General features: G+C 35.2%; 1 protein-coding gene and 1 long non-coding RNA gene across 3 annotated transcripts; both read right to left on the reverse strand.

Annotated features, from left to right (window-relative positions):
* Positions 1-1246: 1246 nt before the first annotated feature.
* Positions 1247-5565, reverse strand: LOC149002805 (endoglucanase 11-like). Its single transcript, XM_089137143.1, is given in 6 exon segments — positions 1247-1874; positions 1876-1998; positions 4131-4385; positions 4524-4724; positions 4817-5029; positions 5108-5565. Coding segments are annotated over 6 exon segments (1584 nt in total). The 5' UTR covers positions 5342-5565; the 3' UTR covers positions 1247-1316.
* Positions 5566-19235: 13670 nt separating this feature from the next.
* LOC149002806 (uncharacterized) lies at positions 19236-21499 on the reverse strand. 2 transcript variants are annotated; one of them, XR_016170101.1, is made up of 4 exons: positions 21436-21499; positions 21261-21350; positions 20070-20280; positions 19236-19976 (listed from the first exon to the last, which is right to left on the reverse strand). It is a non-coding gene; the product is annotated as an uncharacterized LOC149002806 (long non-coding RNA). The 2 variants fall into 2 exon arrangements; XR_016170100.1 differs by having other exon boundaries at positions 19236-20280.
* Positions 21500-21506: the final 7 nt, after the last annotated feature.

A 21506-nucleotide genomic window follows, 5' to 3' on the forward strand; every position in this document is an offset into this window, starting at 1 on the left:
ATTGCTGTTAGTTTTATTTTATTCATGGAGATTCAGTTGGTGTTCGTTTATGTTGTTCGTATGGAAAATTATGTGTTTGGATCATGCTTGAGCATTGAGAAAGAAGGACAGTGGGATTGGAAAAGATTTTATCAGGCAGTTTGTTGCTATATTACTGATATATTGCTTGTGTTTCATTAGCCTTCCTAAAGGCTTTCAAATGAATGATTGAGAAACTATATTTTTATAATAATAAGTATCAATGTTTTCCTCATCAATTTATTAGTAACAACAATTTAATTATCATCACCTAGCCTTGGGGTGCTCTATGTTCGATAATAACACTTCGAGTTAAAGTTTTGGAGTAGTTATTTACTCACCTTGTGGGTCTTTCAGGAGCTCATTTCCTTGAGAGTTTTTTCATAGGATTTTTTAGAAAAACATAAGCTAATGTTGGGTCTCTTTAGTGTAATAAATTATGTCATAGTCTCAAAGCAATTAACATCGTTTCCTGTTAAGTTTTTTCAAATTTCAAACCTAGAGATACCAAAACACCCCTCAGCCTATTTGCATTTTTATGCCAAAGATCTTAATACCACTATAAGCAGCAATTCAGAAAAAAAAAAAAAAAAAAAAAAAAAAAAAAAAAAAAAAAAAATATATATAACATAAATGTAGCAGTCAAAGCTGGATTACCAAAAAAAAAAAACAAAAGCTGAATATAAATAATGTTGTTTTGAACAGGAAAGATCTGATTTCAGTCTTAAAACAAACAAAAGTTATTGGATCAGTCTGGTTGAATTTCTATCAATTCTCTATCCTTCCTAATATTGATTCATTACCCTTCGTCATTAACGTTTATACCCAATTCCTTCAGCCCTTCAAGTGGAATCAATTCTCTATCCTTCCTAATATTGACTCATTCCCCTTTGTCATTAACCTTTATACCCAATCCCTTCAGCCATTCAAGTGGAATTCTGCAATTGTCAAGAGTGAGTAAAGTTCTTCGGCGAGAGTCGAACATGTAACCTCTTCACTAAAAAATATGGGTATTACTACTAGAGTAACTCTGTATAATGTTACCAAAAAAAAAAAAAAAACCTCTGTATTAGCTGAAAAGAAACCTACATAGTATATATTTATGAAAAGTCCTTTTATACTATTAATTTTATGAACACAATTTTATGTTGTTATTTTTTTTTTCCTACAAAGTTGGATTCACCTGAGATCACATACAAATGGAATTACCAACATTTTTAGCGACGAATTAGATCAATCTCATGATGACAATTTATAAGAAAAAGTAGTTCGACTTTGAACAAGAAGACTTATATAGTTCATTTCATTGTATTCTTGGAAGATGTAACTGAACATGGAGTATAAAAACAGAAAATCCCTTGGTTGTCTAATTGATGCAGCTTCGCTAAGACTCCAACCATTGGAGCTGTATTATAAGTGCAAGCCTCAGTTTGCATGTAATTGCCTCTTTGGTCCTTAAAATTATCTTGGCAGTCGGGCCCACCAACTAAAGCACCTACTAGGACATTAGGGTTAGGTTCTAAGCGACTATACCAATTATCATAACCTTGGGTGCACCCTATGAACCCTTTGTACTCTCTATATGAAACAATAGACGAACCCCTGTGGTGGACTCTCTCTGGATACTTAGATCCATAACCCACCAGGTAGCTTATTCCTGATGGGTTGGAGCCCAATATGTAATCTATCTGGGCTTTAGCAAGGCCCATGAGTTTTTGGGCCTCCACTTCTCCTTTCTGACAGTTTAGCTTCTGATTTGAGTTATGCAAGTAGTCTGAGTAAACGGTGAGAAGGAAAGCAGCTGTTGATACATACTGCATGTTGTTCCATTGCCGAATGTACAAGAGACCGGCCGGCCGGTGTCCTTTCGACATTGTCGTCGTTGCTTTTGTTAAGGCACCCGCATAGATAGTGTTCGGCTTTCGACCGGTATTGCTCAAGTATGTGAGTGTATTCCTTGTGATTTCCTTCCATCAGTAACTGCAACAACAAATATATGGTTTAGATGGAGTTTAGAGTAACAAAATTATTGGCTGTTAAGAAGGCTTTGATATGGACTTGGCAACTTGGCCTCTCAAAAGTCATCATAGGAGGGGACACAGTTGCATCATGGAGCTGGTAAATTCTGCTTTCGAAATCCCTCAGAAGATAAAGATCTATATCCAAGAAATCAAGTTCTTAGCTAATGGCTTCGATCAAATTAAGTTCTATCATATTCCAAACAATAATGTGGCTGATCATCTTACCCTCAAGCAGCTTCAACACAGTAATGCTCCTTTTCTTTGTTGGCCTTTATTATTAGCAGACTTAATTAGTAGACAATTTAGGATGTGTTTTTCCTAGAAGTTTCAAGTTTAAATAAATCTCAATTTCACCAAAAGAGAAGAATGGAGTCTAGAGATAAGCTTGGAGTAGCAGTGTTGGTAATTCAAAGACAAGGAACCAATCTAGCTGATCCAATTTTATTCTGTTCTGGTTGGTTCTATGATGCAATGACCCCTAATGTTATATTGGGACTACTATGTTTAGTCATGTCTAGTTTTATCTCTTTACTTTCGAACCAACATTTTTCCTTCACACATTTAAGTGGAGAATCTATTTTATTAATGTTTAAAAGTGAATGAATCTCCGACCTAAATATGAAGTAGAAGCATGTGAAGATAGTTTTATCCTATATCTTCTAAATCCCAACACGGTGATGTATGGAAGCTCAATTGATGAACAATGGAAAGGAAAAAAGAGTTGGAATTCTCCACGCTCAAGGTATAGATGAGAATCACTGCATAGTTACAAAGGAGTCCAGGGAACAAAAAATATGTAGCTTTATATTTTCCCCATAAAACTGAATCACGTTGAGAATCAAGAATAGACAAAAAGTGATTAGATGTCCCACAGAGAATTACCATGCCATCATTGAAATTACATCTAACCAAGGGACCACTTGAAGAGACAAGACAAATCAGAGTAGCAATGACTTGAGTCTAGTGACTAACTTTACACCTTACTTACAGTTAGTTTTAATTTTAACACTTCCCTTGCTTTTACAGATGCCATATACAAAGATTATTAAGATCTGGCATCCATCAACCTTCGCTAAAGTAGGAGACTAATAAAAGTGCAATTTGAACTTCAAGTTTAAAAGACTCGCCAAATAATTGAGAAGAAGAAAGAACAAGGCAAAGTGATAAAGTTTGCAACAGTCTGTCATATATATGGAGCTCAGTTTGACTACAAGAAATGAGAATGAAAGGTTTATTTATTTGTCAAATTTACTAAAAATTATTTTCAAAAAAATTCAATTTCCTATGTCTAGACATAAAATCATGGAAAATCATTCTCCAATCTTCAATAACTTAAAAAAGTCATTTAAGTCATGCCCTCCCCCCCCCCCCCAAAAAAAAAAAAAGTCATTTTATGAACAATGTCTTGTCCCCTAAAAGAAAATTTACTATTAATCATATGATCAAGATAAAATATCAAACTATGATCGGAGTTTTAGATTCTCTCTTTTGCATGTCCTCATTAATGAAGTGGTCCTATTATTCTATAAATCAACATTTATTAAAAATTTTATACTCTAAGTGCTTTTCAAAACACATCTTCAATGACTTGTTGGTACTTCTAGTTTGCATGGTTCAGCCGGTAGCTAAATGCCTCTTAAATATATATCAATGCATTGGAGAGGATAACCTAAACGTTACCAACATAATGAGTTTACATGACACCCTATCCCTAAAATCTATATTTTAAAAAATTTTGAATTTTGAATTAAATGAACTATCAATAACCAAATTTAGTGTATTTTACTAGTTTTGACATTATTACATTATCATGAGAAATAATGGTCACATAAATTTTTTTTTTTTTTGGACAAAGAGCTTTCTATATTGAGAGGGAATAATATTGTGTTGCTGAATATATATATATAGGTGTGAACCCAGAACCTTTCTGTGGAAGGTTGGTTACATAATTTTTACTTATTTTAACATTAAGTTGATTTCAAAGTGGGGCTTCTTAGTCAGAATTGAAACCAAATAAGAAAAATAAATAAATAAATAAATAATAAAAATAAACCAATTGGAAAAACATGGAGGAATGGAGAATAAATTTACCTTAGAAGCAAGTATCTGAACACCAGCATACTTAACATCCCAGCTGAACTCGGTCATTGCCCAGCCGATTCCACCAAAACAGTGAGCCTTGTTAATAAAATACTTCAAATATTCCTCCTTGTCGGTGGCCTTGTAAAGCCACACAGCTGCCCATAACAGCTCGTCTTTGTAACTGCTCACTGATGGATAGTAGTTCTTTGCCACTCCCACGCTGCTGTCGTACTTTCCTCTATACTTATCAGCAAATTCGAATAACTACAAACAGATCTCCTCCAATTTCAATTCAGATCAGTTAACAGAATTTTCACGGAGAATTCGATCTTGTTTCTCCTCAAATTAATTAATGGTTAATTAAATGTCGGAATTGAACTTGCATTAACACTTAAAACTCACCTGTTGAGCATGATGTAGAAGCAGGTGAGAGTAATGTGGATTGGATTTCCTGAAAACAATGGATGCCGCGGCCATGGCAGCTGCTGTCTCGCCTGCCAGATCCGAACCAGGATTCTTCTCGTCGATCTTGTAAGCTCGTCTTGAGGTAGTCATATCCTCCGGCCTCTGCCAGCAATAGTGATCTGTGTCTCCATCGCCGACCTGAAATCAGATCCTTCTGGTGGTTAAATTCTGATTTCCAAGAATTTGGAATAGCTCTGCTTTGGTGAATAATGGTGATCAGCTAGCGTTACCTCGGCCCACAGGACATTTGGATGAGTGTGAGCTTTGATAAAGTAATCAGTCCCCCACTTAATTGCTTCGAGTGCGTGCTCATACTCCCCTAATGCGGCGATCTGTTTGCCGTATTCAATGGCACTCCATGAAAGCATTGTTACAGTGAAAGCCATTGGAAGTCCAAATTTGACGTGATCGCCGGCATCGTAGTATCCTCCGACCAAATCAACCTGTAAATCATGAATGAATGAAGAGAAGTTGAAAAAAAGAAGAAGCAGAAGAAGAGAATAACAGCTACTACTACTGACTCCTTGTTCTAAGCCGTCGGTGAGACCAGAATGGTGTCGCCAGGTGACTCTTTGGTTGTACGGTAACCGACCAGAACGTTGCGATTCGAAGTAGAGAAGGCTCTTCGTCAGAGCATCTCTGTAATCGAATGCTTGAGCAGTGGAACAGATCAGCAGCAGAAGGATTAGAGGATACCGTTGCTTTACATATCTCGAGATTTTCAGAATTACTCGCAGTTGCTTTTGCTCCTCCATTAATCTTTCTTTCTTTAAAGAGGCTTTACAATAAACTCAGAATCGAAGCAGCATCCACTACTCTCTCTCTCTCTCTTGTTCTTTGTGTTCTTGCTTTGGACCCTATTACTATGTAACTTCAGAGATTGTCTGTCTCAGACTCTCAGTTGCATGTTAAGGAGAAGAGGAATTCTGTTGACAGTGACAGGTTCTCTCTCCTTCATTTACAAATTTGAATGATTTGAATGCTTTTCCTACCACGAAACGAAACTGACGGGGTTTTCAGGTTTTGATGCGGTTCCAGGTGGATTCACACCCTTCGTAATTCTCTCATAGGATTGTCTGTATTTAAGTAATCCAAAGGTTACCCAACAAACTAGAGTTTAAATAAAATTCAAATTTATGGGTGGGTTTAAATAAAATTCATATTTATTTTAAATTATATAACCGTTGGATTACTTGAATGCCACATGGCACAATCTTATGAGGAATTAAGGGGGAATTGTAGGAAAGGGAATTACAGAGGATGTGTATCCATAAGATTGTGCCATGTGGTATTTCAGTAATCCAAAGGTTACCCAACAAAGTTTAAATAAAATTCAAATTTGTGGGTAGGTTTAAATAAAATTCAAATTTAGTTTAAATTGAACAACCATTGGATTACTGAAATGCCACATGGCACAATCCTATGAGGGAATTACAGGGAATTGTAGAGAAAGAAATTACAGAGGATGTGAATCCGTTGCGAGTAGTTCTACAAGCCACGCAGCCACACATGCCACGCAGCCATCGGAGGGAATTAACGGTGCTTGCTGAATTTCTTTGGTGGGCCACTAGCATATGGTGATGATGATCGGACGGTTTTCCTGGGTCTAGAGTAGAAAGTATATTGGGTCGTCCACATAATCAAATTCTCAAGCTATTTTTTTCTTTTGGTAGTAAATTCTGAAGCTTATTTACGATTTTCGTTTTTGGAACAAAAAATGAAGCTTATTTAATACGAGAGTTCCATTCGGCAAGGGGTATTTTAAGGATAAGGGTGGAATTTTTATACTCAACATAGAAATTTCCATAATTATTTGTATTTATTATTTTATACATTAACTTTTGTTTACTACCGCACAAATATTCTCCACATGACCTTCAAATTGGCATACATTACATTTTAGAAAATTAGTAATCCTATTTTTTTCCCATTAATCTAGCCCAATGGCTTACTCGGGAGGGGCGACCTAGGAGAAGGGCTGCCCGGAGTGGGGAAAAACCCCACCTCCGGAGCGGAGCTGTCCCACATCGGTGCCTTACAAGCACTGATGTGGGCTGATATACCTTGGCAAACCCCCACTTGGTAAGCCGATTTTCTAGGTGATGTGGAACAAAAAAATTAAAGTTATTATACCTTAAAAGCATCATGTGATTTGTGGGGGGCATGAATGCATCATGATAGCATCATGTGATTTGTGGGGGCATGAATGCATCATGATAGATACTTGTTTGGTAACAAACATGTAATTTACAAGACTCACTTGAAATTGTTTCATATTTGATAACCAAATTTCATTTTACTTGTAAAAATATATAATATATAATATAATATTACTAAATGTAGTATGAAATTTGAATAGCACATGGGATCGACTATAAATTTACTTTTTTTGTTTAAAAGAATTTTACTTCTCTTTTTTATATTTTCCTGTGCAACTGAACAACCCTAACGATAAAAGTTTAAATTTGTTTAGGTAAAAATTTGGTCACAGTAATACGTGCAACACCGTTTAAGTTTTGATAGGAAGCATTCTCCATTTTGAAATCCATAGGTTCACATTGCTCCATAATTATAACAAGAAAGTGAAGTATAGTCATGGAAAATCTATGGTTTTTTTTTTATTTTTTTCAAAGGTAAATATAAAACACATGATTTTGCATTCTAGTTTTATGTTCATCTTCGTATTTGCCCTTTTCATTAGTATAATGTAACCGATCCAACAGATTGACATGTATAAATAAAAGGTCAATAAACATTAGAATTTGAATCTTTGTGGACCTATCGTTTGTAACATATAATCTCTTTTCGTATTAATTGAGATTCTTTTTTAAATTTAGTAGTCTTTTTGAGTGGAATCTTAAACCAATAATTCCAATTAAAGTTTTCCTTTTTAAATGAATTCCTTCATATTAATTTGATATCTCTTATCTTCATGTGATTAGCCTAACCATATCTACCAAGTAAGGCACTAGGGCCCTTGGGTTTGAGGGTAAAAAGACTCTTTTATCCCTCATTACTAAATTATATATTCTTTTCCTATTTGTAATAAGTTTTGGAAAGAAAGTTCTCAAGATGGTATTTCTCTGTATTTAGCATTTACCATAATTTGCCGTCTCTAATTTCACAATAAAGAATCAAAAGGATGGGTCAAACCCTTTCCTTATTTACGTACGTATATTTAATTTTCACTGCCGGTTAAACAATTATTACTGTTTTTTTCTTTTCCGTGTAAACAGAGCTGGTTCATAAAAAAAGAAAATTACAAAAGTCAACGCTAGAAGCATGATAAGAATGCCGATTTAACCCCCAGGCCCCAGTCACACTTTAATTAAAAAATCAAGTACTTTAAATAACTTAATAATGATTAAGGGATTATTACTTTATTAGCCTTACCTCTTTATACGTACATGATGTGGTATAATAACTGGTTTATCTTTTGAAGAACAGGTACGGTTCGGATTGGGTCGAACCGGGTCAAAGACTCAAAAGGGCCAGAATTACAAGGAGAAATGTTTGGAAACTAGATTAGTACGGAAGAACAAACCCTAGTTGGTCAAGGTAACTGTTGCTTTATTTGTGTCGGCAACACAGTGCCACGATGTCTTTTTTTTTTTTTTTTTGGTAAACACAGTGCCACGATGTCAATCTCAACCCTTCTTTCATTTGTCCTTCTCTCCAGTGGCTCCACTCTATACCATTTTAAAAGTCGCATCGTACGGCTGGCTGTCCTCCGCTGCCGCTCTGGAAATGAGATGGTTTTGTGGGCGCGTTTCATGGAAATTGGGAGCAACATTTAAGTGGGAACCGCCGGATATTGGGCGGTTATGTGTCGATTGTGATGGATCCCTCAGACAAATTTTAGGTGGCTATGGTTCTTTGGGTCGGAATTATAAAGGTGAGGTCCTCTTTGCAGTGGCTAGTACACAGGGGCGGACCTACTAATGGGCCAGGGGCCATGGTCCCCGAATTTTTAAATTTTTTTACTATTTCATTAGCTTTTTCATTTTTTACATTAATTTCCTTTATTTTTCAGCTAATTTTAAAACAAATTTTAAAGGTAAAATAATGGGTATAAATGTCATCCCTATTTAAAAAAATAAATCATCAATCCCTATTTATTCTCTCCTCTCCTCTCTCTCACGTATTTTCTTTCTATTTATTCTCCTTCTATAAACGTGGGTTAAGAGAAATTTTTTAAAAAATGTTATTATTAAATATTCAAAATGTCATTTCTAATGGAAACTAACTCCTCAATTCCTATTAATTCTCCTCTCTCTTCTCTCTCACATCTTTTCTTCCTATATATTCTCCTTCTATAAACGTGGGTTAAGGGAAATTTTTGAAAAAAGATTATTATTAAATATTCAAAATGTCATTTCTAATGGAAACTAACTCCTCAATTCCAATTAATTCTCCTCTCTCTTCTCTTCTGATATATTCTCCTTCTATAAACGTGATTTAAGGGAAATTTTTGAAAAAAATATATTATTAAATATTCAAAATGTCATTTCTAATGGAATTTAACTCTTCAATTCATATTTATTCTCTCATATCTCCTCTTTTCTTCCTATTTATTCTCTTCGATTTTTTTCTTTTTATTTATTCTATAAGTGTGAATTAAGGAAAATTTGGAAAAAATCTCCTGCACAATTAGGTTCTTTCTCTTTTTTTAATTTATTTATTTTTTATGTTATTCTTTATTTGATTTTATATTTTTTGTTTTTGTATTTCTTTTGCAATTTTTATTATTTAATTTTATATTGTAAATAAAATGTCTATAATTGTAAGGTAACTAATTACCATTGGTTTGCATCTCTTACCTAAATTTTTTTTTTTTGTTTGCAAATTTTTTAGGTTAAAGTCACGTGTATTTTTTTTTAACTGATGCTTTAATTTACCTATATCTTGTTAAAAAAAATACCATTATTAATAGTTTACCTATTTTTGTCAAATATATATGGGCCCCACAAAATATATGTAGGCGTATTTCTTAATATAAAAAAAATTTCATAGAATGGGACCCTAATGGGTCTTATAAGGGCACACACAATTGGTGACTAAAAAAAGGCAAGAACTTTTATTATTCGGCCCCCCACTATTGAATCCTGATTCCGCCCCTGCTAGTGCATCCGAAGGAACAAAACAAATTCTTATGATGGAGCTCATGGCTATTTCTAAAGGCCTTGAGATGGCTAGGCATCGCGGGATTAGAAGAGTACGCCTCTTTTCCGACTCTATAGAAGCAATCCAAATGATCTTAGGTGCTCATAGATGTCATCGGTATTCTAAAGACCTTGTGACAGAGATAAATTACAAAAAAAGGAGCTTTGTTTTTTCACATCGCTATCGGGAGAGTAACCATGCAACTGACTTCTTGACTGGTTTACTAAACATTATTGATGAAATACACTTTGATCCTGGAGGCCTTCCTGCTCCCTTGAAGGACAATGTTCATAGTGATGCAAATGGCCGGTCATATTTTAGAATGTAAAATTATGTAATTCTTATTTATCTCTATCAATATAAGCTCCCATTTTTTCAAATAAAAAATTAAAAAAATTGGGAGCAACATGGCAAAATCTGGCTTCTTAATGGAGTTATGGACGCTTGGAGGATGGAGCCTCATTCCAGTGAAATGACTCAAAAGGGCTCATTCATAGTTGAATTTAAATTTTTTTATTCCCTCGGATGCTAATCTGGTTCGACTCTTACTTGTAGGAAATTGTAATTTCGTATTTATTAAAATTTTATTTGTATTAAAATATGATTTTTTTTAATCTCTCTCAAAAGTCAATTACACTGACACAAATTTGCATCCTCTACAATTTCCACCTCCAATTCTTTGTAATTCCAATTGAGGATTGCGACACGTAGTAGTTAATTATCCAGGGTCAGAATTAGAACGTAATTAGATTTCAAATATCTAGAGATTTCAAATCTATGGAATCATAATTTATAAAATTAAATGTTTGGTTGTGGAATGAAATTTGTGGATTCATCTTAAATAACTATTTGATCGACGTGATTTTTGTGAATGTGCAATTGTGCAAATGTATAGCTTTTTTGAAATCTCTGGATTTCACCCCTTACCCATAAATCTACAGATTCACGTTTTTAATGTAAAAAGGTGAATCTTTAGATTTCATGAATCTAGAGATTTTTACAACCAAACGGGTATAATTCTCAAATTCATGAATACAGAGATTTGAAATCTTTGGATTCATGTAACCAAACAGGCCCTAAAATTAAGTCTCGAGAAAAGACGAAAGACGTAATTGAGAGAAATTTTAGGAATTTATTAGATTCAACTCTTAGTTGGATATTAATTGTGACTGTTCAATAATTAACTGCCATATACCACAATCTTAGATAGAAATTACAGGAAATTGCAAGGAATAAGAATTGTAGAAGGATACAAAGCCAAGGCGGTGAAAATACATATTTTCACATACTAGGGATTGAAAATGAACCACATAGTCGTGCTTGCAAACTCGTTTGAATAAGAAAGGATGATCTCTTAAAAAGCCTGTATTGTTGCGTCCCTTTTCCACAATGATTTTTTTACTTATCAAAGAAAACACACCCTCCAAAAAAAAAATCCAATCAAAATGAAGCTTTATAATTGAAAAACCTAGAATTAGGTTTTCCTTATCTAAAACATTTTCCTTTTGGTAAATCCTTATCTAAGACATTTAAATTTAATTAAAACCTTTGTATGTAAATTTCTAAAGGCTGCATGCATGCAAGCACTAGTCAATGTAATGCATGTGCAAGCATTGGTACTGATTCTTTTAAAGTCTAAGATGTCAGCTCAAGCACGGAACAATATATCGGCAAACATCGCCCAAATTTTGGCAAAATTCACCCATTTTGCCAGTGGGCGAAATAAAAAGATCAACTAAAACAGTTGAATCTTTTCACAAGCACTCAAAACTGTTGTAATAGTGTTAATCACCTTCTAAAATATATAACAAATGCCTAAAGTCTTCTATGGGAACTTCACTTCAGTACAAGTCATGTACTCTTAGAACACACTGTATTTTAGTTGCCAACAATGACAACATATGCAATCTCAGCCAATGGAACAACAGTATATATCTCTGCCCAACTTATTTCTCAGATTGTTTATTGCTAATTTTGATACTAAAGAAAGCCTTAGCTTCGAGTGATTGGGCTACATATATTGTCGTTAGTGACATTTAATCAATGTTCCCTTTCTTTATTGACATTCCCTTCAATGGATCCATGGAACCGCTAATATTCATGGTAACTTTCTTCTTTCACATGACTATTACAAATTGTCTAGAGTGTGGTAGGGTTACTTCACCATATTTTCTTGGAAATTCCTCCTTTATGAATGCTTCAACTTGTTCCTTAGATGCTAAAATTTGGTTAATAATATTTCAGTCCCAAAAAAAATAATAATAATACAAAGGCAGAGCTTCCTCTGGGCAAGGGGACCATGTCCAACCCCAATTTCCATGTAATGATATGCCAGCACTTTGCCCTCTGATTGGAGAAATTTTTTTAATGATAAAAAATAATAGATAGAAAACTCATTTAGTAATTAGCTTTTAGGTTATTGGACAAATTCATAAAAATCAAACATACAATGGCTCCATCCCTGTGATTACATATATGCCCTCTCATGTATCCTTTCTTCTTATTAATACATGAAAGCACATCTACCGAAAGAGATGTTTCCCCTAGAATGTCTGGTGTGTACTGGCCTCTTTCATGGATGTTCGAATAGTGAAATAACATAAGTAAGCTTAGTCAGGGGATCCATTCCTTGGCAATAATTGATAGTAGTATGCTTTTTTTTAATCTTCCTCTTATGGTGATATGCCCTCCATGTATTAGCAAATCAATTATTGGAAGGTGGACATCTTCATTGATGCATAGAGAGTACTCTCAGTCGATTTGATTAGATCTTCATGCTATGCTTCATAAATGTCTTCATACATTGTGGGGCAGATTAAACATGTTACACATGACTCAGTCACCCCAAGGCCAACCATTTCATCAATTTGATTTTGTCTATGATATAGTTAAGCAGATCGACAAGGTCGCAATGGTAGCTTAATGGAAACCCCAAGTATTAATTAATATTTCATTTAAAGTAGCCCATCACCTATTTATTTATGTATTAAATTTGAAATCGTCTAGGTCAATTTATGTGCATCTCGATTATTTCTTGGCAAAGTAGTTTATAAGGAAAGATAAAATTTTAATATAAAGGGGATTTTTTCTGGTCCTAAAAATATTGGAACTCTTGACCTCAGACTATGAAGTATTGATCGTCTTTATCAATTGAACCAACCCTTTGAAATAATCTACTAGTTCATAAATTTTCTAAGCGACTAGAACAACTAACAAGACAAGTAAATGATTAAGCACATATAAAAGCAAAATTTCAAAATAAAGAGTTAGTTTAACAGCCCTTGCTCTTCCATGTAATAGCATTGCCTCCTTTCCAACCAAAACAAACTATAGCATTACCGTCAAGTGGGTAGAGAGCGTTGAAAGCCCTCTCATGGGGATTTTTTGTTCATTGCCCCACCGGGACATTTCTCTCTCTAAAAAAAAACAAAAAAACAAAAAAATACAGATAACCTTTTGATTTATATTTTTAATGCTAAAAAAGGAATTTTAAAAGCCCAAAGTGAAATCGAGGAATTTGAGAAACCCATGTGAGGCCCAACAAGGCCCAAATTATTCAGATATTAGAAATTAGGGTTGGAATAGGCTGAGTTGGATAAGATTTTCTTTTTTCAAGCCCTAGCTGCACCTTGGCATTCTCTAAGTTTAGCCCAAACTAATCCCAAAATCTCAAACCAAGCTAGGCCCACCTTGGCATTCTCTAAGTTTAGCCCAAAACTTGTCCCAAAATCTAAATCCAAGCTAGGCCCACTTTGAGTCAGGCCTGATTGATTTTAGTTGACCTTAAGCCTAGTGGGAAATTGGGGGTCCAGAGGGGAGGGAGGTGCCTGCCACTGAAAATTCGTAATGGGTATTTATTAATTTTTTTTTTGGGTGGTAAATAGCAATTTCATTAAAAGGCAAATGCCAAGGGAAAAGGATTACATAAATAAAGTTTCATATTTACAAGTGGCGGAATTTAGTTATAAATATTAATTTTTATTTTTACATTTTAAGAGTTTAATAATTTACTAATTTACAAAATCAAACCCCTACATTTATCCAACTCTCAAATAAAAATATGTGGGTGAAGGGAGGAGATCTTCTTCCTATATCTTGCTGAAAATCGTCTACTATCACTGAAAATTACTACCTTCCTCCCTCCTGAAATTTCACTTTCCTTTGATTTAGATTGCTTTGCAACCAAACAAAGCCCATGATAAAATTCCAAATTTGATTTTGTGTGTATCCTCATATGCTAGTGATACTTGTCCTTGTTTTATGTGTATCCTCATATTTCTCCATTAATCAATATTATAATGTAATCGACCCAATGGTTTGACTCATAAATAAAAGGGCAAGATAATAATATTAAGGTTGAAATCTTCTTGGGGCCTCTCTTTTTAATATATAATCTCCTTTATGGATTAATTGAGATTTTTATCCCTAAATTCGTAGTTCTTTTTAGTGGATTTTTAACACAAGAATTCCAACCAAAGTTACTCTTTCCAAATGGATTTATTTAAATTAATTGAGTATCCTATTTTTCTTATGTAAACATATCTTGATAGTAGGGCCCCAAAGTTAGAGGGTTAAAATACAATTTTTATCCCTCCAGGACTGTATGTCTTTTTTGTATTCCATAACAAGTTTTGGATGGAAGATTATCAAATATGAGCTTCTTTGTATCTACCATAACTTGCTATCTCATTTGGTAGTTTCATACAAAAAAGTATAAAAGGGTCACAAAATTCAACTCCAAAGGCTTGATAAGGACACAGATTTAACCTCCAGATCCCAGCCAAGCAAGTACTTAATAATGATATTTAACACCGAACAACTAGGGGTTATTACTTTACTATCCTACCTTTTCTTTTTGGGTAGACCTTTACAACTCTACCCATTTCGTTTATATACATGCATGATATACATAGTAATACAATATTAATCATGAGTCAATGACCAACACATGATTCGTAGTGATGAACACCTTTTAGTGAAGAGTTTGTTTTTGTACCACACAAAAGGAGATGTTGTCATTGGTAGGCGTGGCGTGGACATTTCCAATTCACCCCTCATTAGGAGAAGTATTTAATTTTTTATCAATATTTAGACGTGAATATTTAGACGTGAATCCCATACAATATGAATAGTGAAAAAAATGTCTAGGACTTTGTGCTTTGCTTCAATATTGACATCTGTTTGTTAAACCTAATGGTTATGAAAAGGGGTTATTCACGTAAATTTACATTATTTGTTTAAGAAATTATATCAAATTCACAATTTCTACCTCTCTCTCAACTTTTCTAATACCCTTGCATAACCTTTATTAACTAATGATTTCGTAAAAACCTAGACGTAGGGGTGTCAATTTATAGCCCAAACCGTTAAAACCGAACCGCACCGGCCCGTTATAGCCCGAACCGAACTTTAATGGGCTGTATTTGGGCTGAGGGTTGTGGAGCCCGCACCAACCCGAAACAGAACCGCAACCCGTTATAACCCAAAACCGAACCGCAACCAAGTGAGAGATAACTTATTAAGATAAAACAATTTAGTCCACTATAAGATTAATCAACATCAAAATTCAAAGATTTATCTCCAAAGTGCTGCCATCTCAATGCCCACACACCATTCGATTGGTTTGCTGCATTGAAGAATGACTTTCAACTGTGAAAGATCATCTATAGTAATTGAAGCCTATTATGAATGTTTGGCTTGAACCTTTGGGTCCAAGTTGAACCAATCAAACCAATACTTTAGTTTGGTCTTGGTTTATAAATTCATAAAGCACTTTTCGGTGAGGCAGCAGAAAAGCTTGTTGAGAAGAGTGTCTCCTAGTAACAGCCAGATGTCACAAGAGGCTTCTCGACTGACCTCTTAGCGAGCACCCGACAAGATACTTCTCAGATAAAATAACGTTGCTAGAGGACTCTGCGTGTGTCTCTCAGACGTCAATCAACGCATTGAATGCAATGACCAATGAAATTCATTAAATGTTCATTGACAGTTAGGAAGCTTCTCATTTGTCTATAGATTACTCGAGTATTGCACCTTACTATTTTGTTTACCAAAGATTGGACTTGCTGTCACATCTATGTCAGTGTTAACCTAATCACCTTATTCTGTGGGTTATGCACAGTTGTATTGAAGCTTCCTGGGGAAGATTGGAGTTTGGCTTACTGGTCAAGCTATGCTTTTTAGGCCATTGGCACCCTCCTTCTGGAATCCTGGAATCTTGGAATCCTGGAATCCAAGGGTTACGATATGTCTTCACCATCTTAGAGGTATGAGTGTGATATATATACATAAACACTCTACACAAAAGGGTTAGATTTTCCTACGAACATTAACTCTAGTTATTTACTCACTAGTAACTACTCCTAAAAGACATTCTCTCTTCGTCTTCTAGGAATGCATTTACTCCTCTCTACCAAGATTTGTGTTCATTCGAATCTGACTCAATCATTTGAGCTGATTTCCCATCCTTAGAGATGGCCCACACTCACTTTCTTTATTTTCCAGGAACCAGGTTCGGTCTCGTAATGGACCAATTGGTCTATCAGATTTAATTTGGAGCAACAAAGCCTAATCATGAAGAAAGAAAGTGATTGAAATCAAATGAGAGATCAAAGGATTTCTCCTTTTGTAAGCAATCAAGAGCAAATGGGAAGAAAAAAAATATATAGTTTTCAGAAAAAGAACATGCATTGATCATTTTAACATCACCTTTAACCTCAAAATTTAAATGAACTTGTGCATAAATGAGGAGAATGAAGTTTTCATCCAAAATCCATAGTAGACAAAATGTCTTCTATGGATTTTGAAGATTTTTCTATTATTTTAGATAAGAGTAAGATTGAAAATAAATATCAAATATTTTAAAATAATGAAAAATACCAAAAATTGAGAATGAGAATAGATACCAAAATGACCCTTTTAGTCTTCTACTAGGATTCCATGTTCAGCACAAAAATTACCTATTTGCTTAGTGTCTTTCTGTCGTTTACCTGCAGTTGACTTGAAAGATTTTAACTTAAACCTGGAATTAATGGGTGATGTCTGTGACTCTGTGATGAGTAAAGGATTCTTCCATGTAGAATTGATGCGCGTGATTATATATGTACTCTTTTTAAGTTGATTAATGTCTTCACAATGCAAATCAGAAGTGATAATTAACCCACCCTGCTTGCTTCTTTTTAATGGCTTTTAAAGCTCATTTTTGTTTCTTCATTTTTCAATGCCCTACAAAACGATGTGGGTTTAGATATGTATGATTTTGGTGAGGTCAGTGCGAGTTGCCCTTGAGTTTTTGACGTACAATTCATCTTAACTAAGTTTTGTTCATGGTGGAACCAAATTTTAATGTGTTTGACATTGTTGGTTCCATATTATTATCTTCATCTTAAGGGATAATAGGAGATGGTTTTTGGTTTCAGTCAATTATTAACTTTTATTATAGGAAATTTAGTCCTTACGCAATTTTACATATTGTGCGTGATGTACTACTACAAACTACAAGAAAGTGTGGCTGCAACATAAGCAAAGTTTTCAAAACACAATTGGAGCACTGGGTTAGGGAAGTCAACATAAATTACATGTTTTGTTGTTTTAGATAAGTCCATTAACTTTGGTAATAGGAGATCACACGTTATTTGGAGACATACAATTATCTCAACTTCTTCATTCATTATTCCCCTTACTAATTTAATTGTAGGTTTTAACAACAGGTCATGTTTCAGTATTGCACAATAAGCCCCCCCCCCCCCCCCCCCCCCAGATTCCCCCCCCCCCCCGCCGGGCGGGGCCGCCGCCGGCTCACCCCCCCCCCCCCCAAACAAAATCCTTCATACAAAGATCATTTGAAATATTTGTGAAACGCAGGTGCATAGGGATAAAACATCCCTGTTCTTAGGAATTTCTTCTGAAAGTGATTCACATTGGTGAGGCTCTTGTCTAATTCCGGTATGTTATCTGTTGCATGGGTTTTTTTGGAGTCACGGAGTTTCTTTCTTTCTTCCCCTTCTTCCCCATGAGTAAATGTATGAAAGATTAAGTTGGATCATTCATCAGAAGACAAAAGCGTTGGGGCATGGACAAGATACAAAGGGGAATCATCTTGAGACCCAAATAATTGTGTAACCTTTGAGCAATTACTCCAGAGGGTATAATAAGATCCATGTGCGTCTTAGAAGAATTTCTTTCTTCTGAATGTACAAAAGCTAAGGACTACAGAAATAAATAAAGGGATAACTAAACTCCCCTCACCCAAACGATAAATAAAAGAAAAGAAAAAGAAGAAGATTAGTAGGAACTGTGCAACTGTGTCCCTGTAGCCTATGCTAGAAAGCCATTGGGTTGTTCAATTCCGTATTTAAAAGACTTGATATGATTCCGATTCTATTCCTGTTTCACTTATATTCAGAATTAGACCAATAGAAAAACATCATAAGTTAAGATGATAGAAAATGTCACACTTTGAAATGGTGAAGGCTTAACCAGACAAGATCTATAAGGATCAAATGGAAATGGCTTAGTGCTGAGTCAAATTAACTAAGGCAAAATCCTTATTTAAAACTCACCATAGTGGAACCGAATAGTAAATAGAATCAGCGGGTTAAATGATTGAAAACCTCGAATTGTCACATCCAGCAGACTTCTCGGTGAATTTAACATTTGCCTACAATTGGTGTTTAAAATCCACGATTGCTGGTTGTTGTCTGTATCATGTTTGTAAACATTCTTCTCTCTGTGCCCTAAACAGAATTTCTAGCCATTCTTACCATCCGAATTCTTCAATATTTTGAGGATCTCATCCCCTTATCCTTATTAAAGCCTACACTGGATTCTAGTTAAAGCCATAGCATACCATTCGATCCATAGATGTGGTTTGTAGCAGTTTTTCATTGGCAAGGCCCAAATTTCAAATCTTGAAGTGCAAATATCATTCTTTTTTGGTTTAGTTGAACAAAAACAATGATGGTTGGAATGTAAGACCTGAAATTACTTCAGGAAACCCTTCCCCTAGTAGAGTTCAATCCTAACCCAGCCCTGTGTATATTGCATCAGTAAACCCTAGTGGCCCAAAATTTGAAATCCACGGGACCCCTTATCCTGATTTCCAAAATTCCAGTTAGTTCCTTTTTTGAGGTTCTAAAGCATCTACAACAAAAAAGGGCTTTTGCCACGGAAAATTACCGTGGCAAATACATATACCCGACGGCAACTTTCCGTCGGGTTTCCGTCGGTTGGAAAGCCGTCGTAAGCATTTACGACGGAAATTGGTGGGGGTCGGTTCTGTTAGTATTTGCCACGGTAATTAGTTACCGTGGCAAATACTCAGGTATATGTGAACTTACCGTGGCAATTAGTTCAATATACGTTTCCGAATCTCAAATCTCAAATAGTGGGTTGTCTTTTTTGCTACGGAAATTTACTACCGTCGCAAATACCTCTCTCTCTCTTTTTTTTTTTAAATTTTTTTTTTTTTTTTTTTCTTTTTATTAATATAGTATTCTCATTTTCACATCCCCTCTCTCCCTACTCTATACCTAGTAAGATGAATAAATTAGCATTTTGATTTGAACAAACTTATAGTAACCAAATATCAGGATGTAAAAGGAATGATGAGAATTAATGTTATTTTGTATAAAGAATATTACATCATTGAATCCTCTGGACTGTGCAGAATATTCAAACCAGTGGCACCATAAAAAACTAAAAGGATCTGTGGCAATATAGTGAATCCAAGACTAACAGTAACTTCCCGAGAGCAAGGTTTAAACTCTAAAAAGCACATTGTGATAACATGAAACAAGAAAAATTTAGAGCTACAAAACATCTTAAAGCACCCTGAGAGAATCAGCGTTATACTTGAGCAGTTGAGCTACACAGCCTACCCAATTCTGTAATCCTCACGAACTTCAAGAACAGCAAGCAGATGTACATATGTGTTAACATCATTCTGTAACTGACCCTGTGCAATCTGCAGTTTAGCTTTGGTCCGTAGTAAATCTCCCTTATCCAACTCTCCAGTTTCATTCAAACCAGTATCTATGGCCGCTTCAGCATCCGTGTATCTCTTTTGAACAGAGAATAGTCGAGCCAATAAGATCCATCCTTTGATGTTAGAATTAGCTTCCAAATCCCAAAACTGCATTGCATAGAGAACAGCAGTATTGACCCTCCTCTGCTCAGCATTTACAAGGCTGAGGTGAAAAATAACTTTGGGATCTCTCTCTAGATCTGCTGTTGAGAAGAGATATATACAAAGGTAAGAAGAACCTGAATTGGTTACTTACAAGTATATTAGAGTGAAGAAGAACTTCCCTCGTTCATTACCTGTGTTGCTGTCTATATGTTAAACCTCTTTGTATTCTGATTATGGTCATTGTTGAGCTGACTATGCTGATGGAACCACAGTATCATGAATTGGCGGCCGAAGCCTTCTACTTGATGGCCATCGTCTTCGACAAACTTGGACAATTAGATGAAAGAGAAAATGCTGCTGCCTCCTTCAAAAATCACGTGGTTGCTCTTGAAATTCCGGATGCTGAAGATTCATTATTGAATGAGAAGTAAGGATGGATTCCATAACCCAGTGAACACATGAGTCAGCCCACTTGTGACCACAATCAAGAAAGGAAATGATAACTCTGCTTAATTCAAGACAGCTAATTGGCTTCGAAAATTCACAGGATCAAGGCCAAACATCTAATGCAGGTGATGACATGAAACCACATACTGAACCAAACCAACCACTCCTACCAACAAAAAAGACTTTTTTTTTTAATACACGCCCCTGTTCAAGAATGCTCAGGTATCATTCTTAGTTGATGTATCATAGAACCCACTCCTTTCTGAGGTTCTGCTTTATCAAAAACTACCACCCCAATGCAATGCAATTAAAGTTGCCTGCTCCATGGCCTCTGTTAAAATAAATAAAGTATTTTACAAGTACTTAACCATTACAGTAACATTGCAAGTACACTCCAGTCCCAGATTTCTTTGCCAAGAAATTTGCAATTACAGTACAGCCTCAAATGAATGGTACCAATACCAACCTTAGCAGCAACTAAATAAATTTTACTGAGGAATCCCCCCTCCTTCAGACAAGATGATAGTTACTTCAGTACAAAAGAAAGATTTGCTTCCTGAATCCAAAGGGTTCCAGCTAATCTGGCTAAAATTTCTATAATGAAATTTGGAAATTTCTAACCTAACATTTTCATGTTGAATAACTTGTCACCTTAAACAAGTTGGTAGGAAGGCAGGCAGTTAAACAAAGTACAACCCTCTGAATGGCAACAGAATGAGAAACATATTCGATTCCATAGATCTCTCAGGTGTACTGAACAGAGAGTACAAGAAAGAGGTCTCCAATTTGGATAGTTACTGGACCATGTCAATAGGGCAACACTACAACCAATAGTCAGAATCTCTAACTGATTGATGAAAATTGGAAATAAAGACAGAACATGCTATAACACTATTCAAACCCAGAATTGAAATCAATATAACAGAGAAGCATACCTTTGAATCTAACAAAGCCTTGCAATAATCAATATACGAGTTCTTCAATCGCCTTCCCTCAAGCCGGCCCTCTTCCAGATTTCTTGCCACCTGAAAATATTCAATTCTAGTGAGATACACATATTAACTATTAGTTAAACAAACATAAATTTGCTAAAGATGTTTAATCTCTTACCTGTAGACCCTGAACTCGAAGATGGAGGAGAGAACTCACTGTCACTCATGTTTGGCAACAACCTGCATAAG

The sequence above is a fragment of the Hakea prostrata genome, chromosome 10 (genome assembly GCF_041222555.1).
Source record: "Hakea prostrata isolate BN-2017 chromosome 10, UWA_Hpros_2, whole genome shotgun sequence".
Taxonomy (NCBI): Eukaryota; Viridiplantae; Streptophyta; class Magnoliopsida; order Proteales; family Proteaceae; genus Hakea; species Hakea prostrata.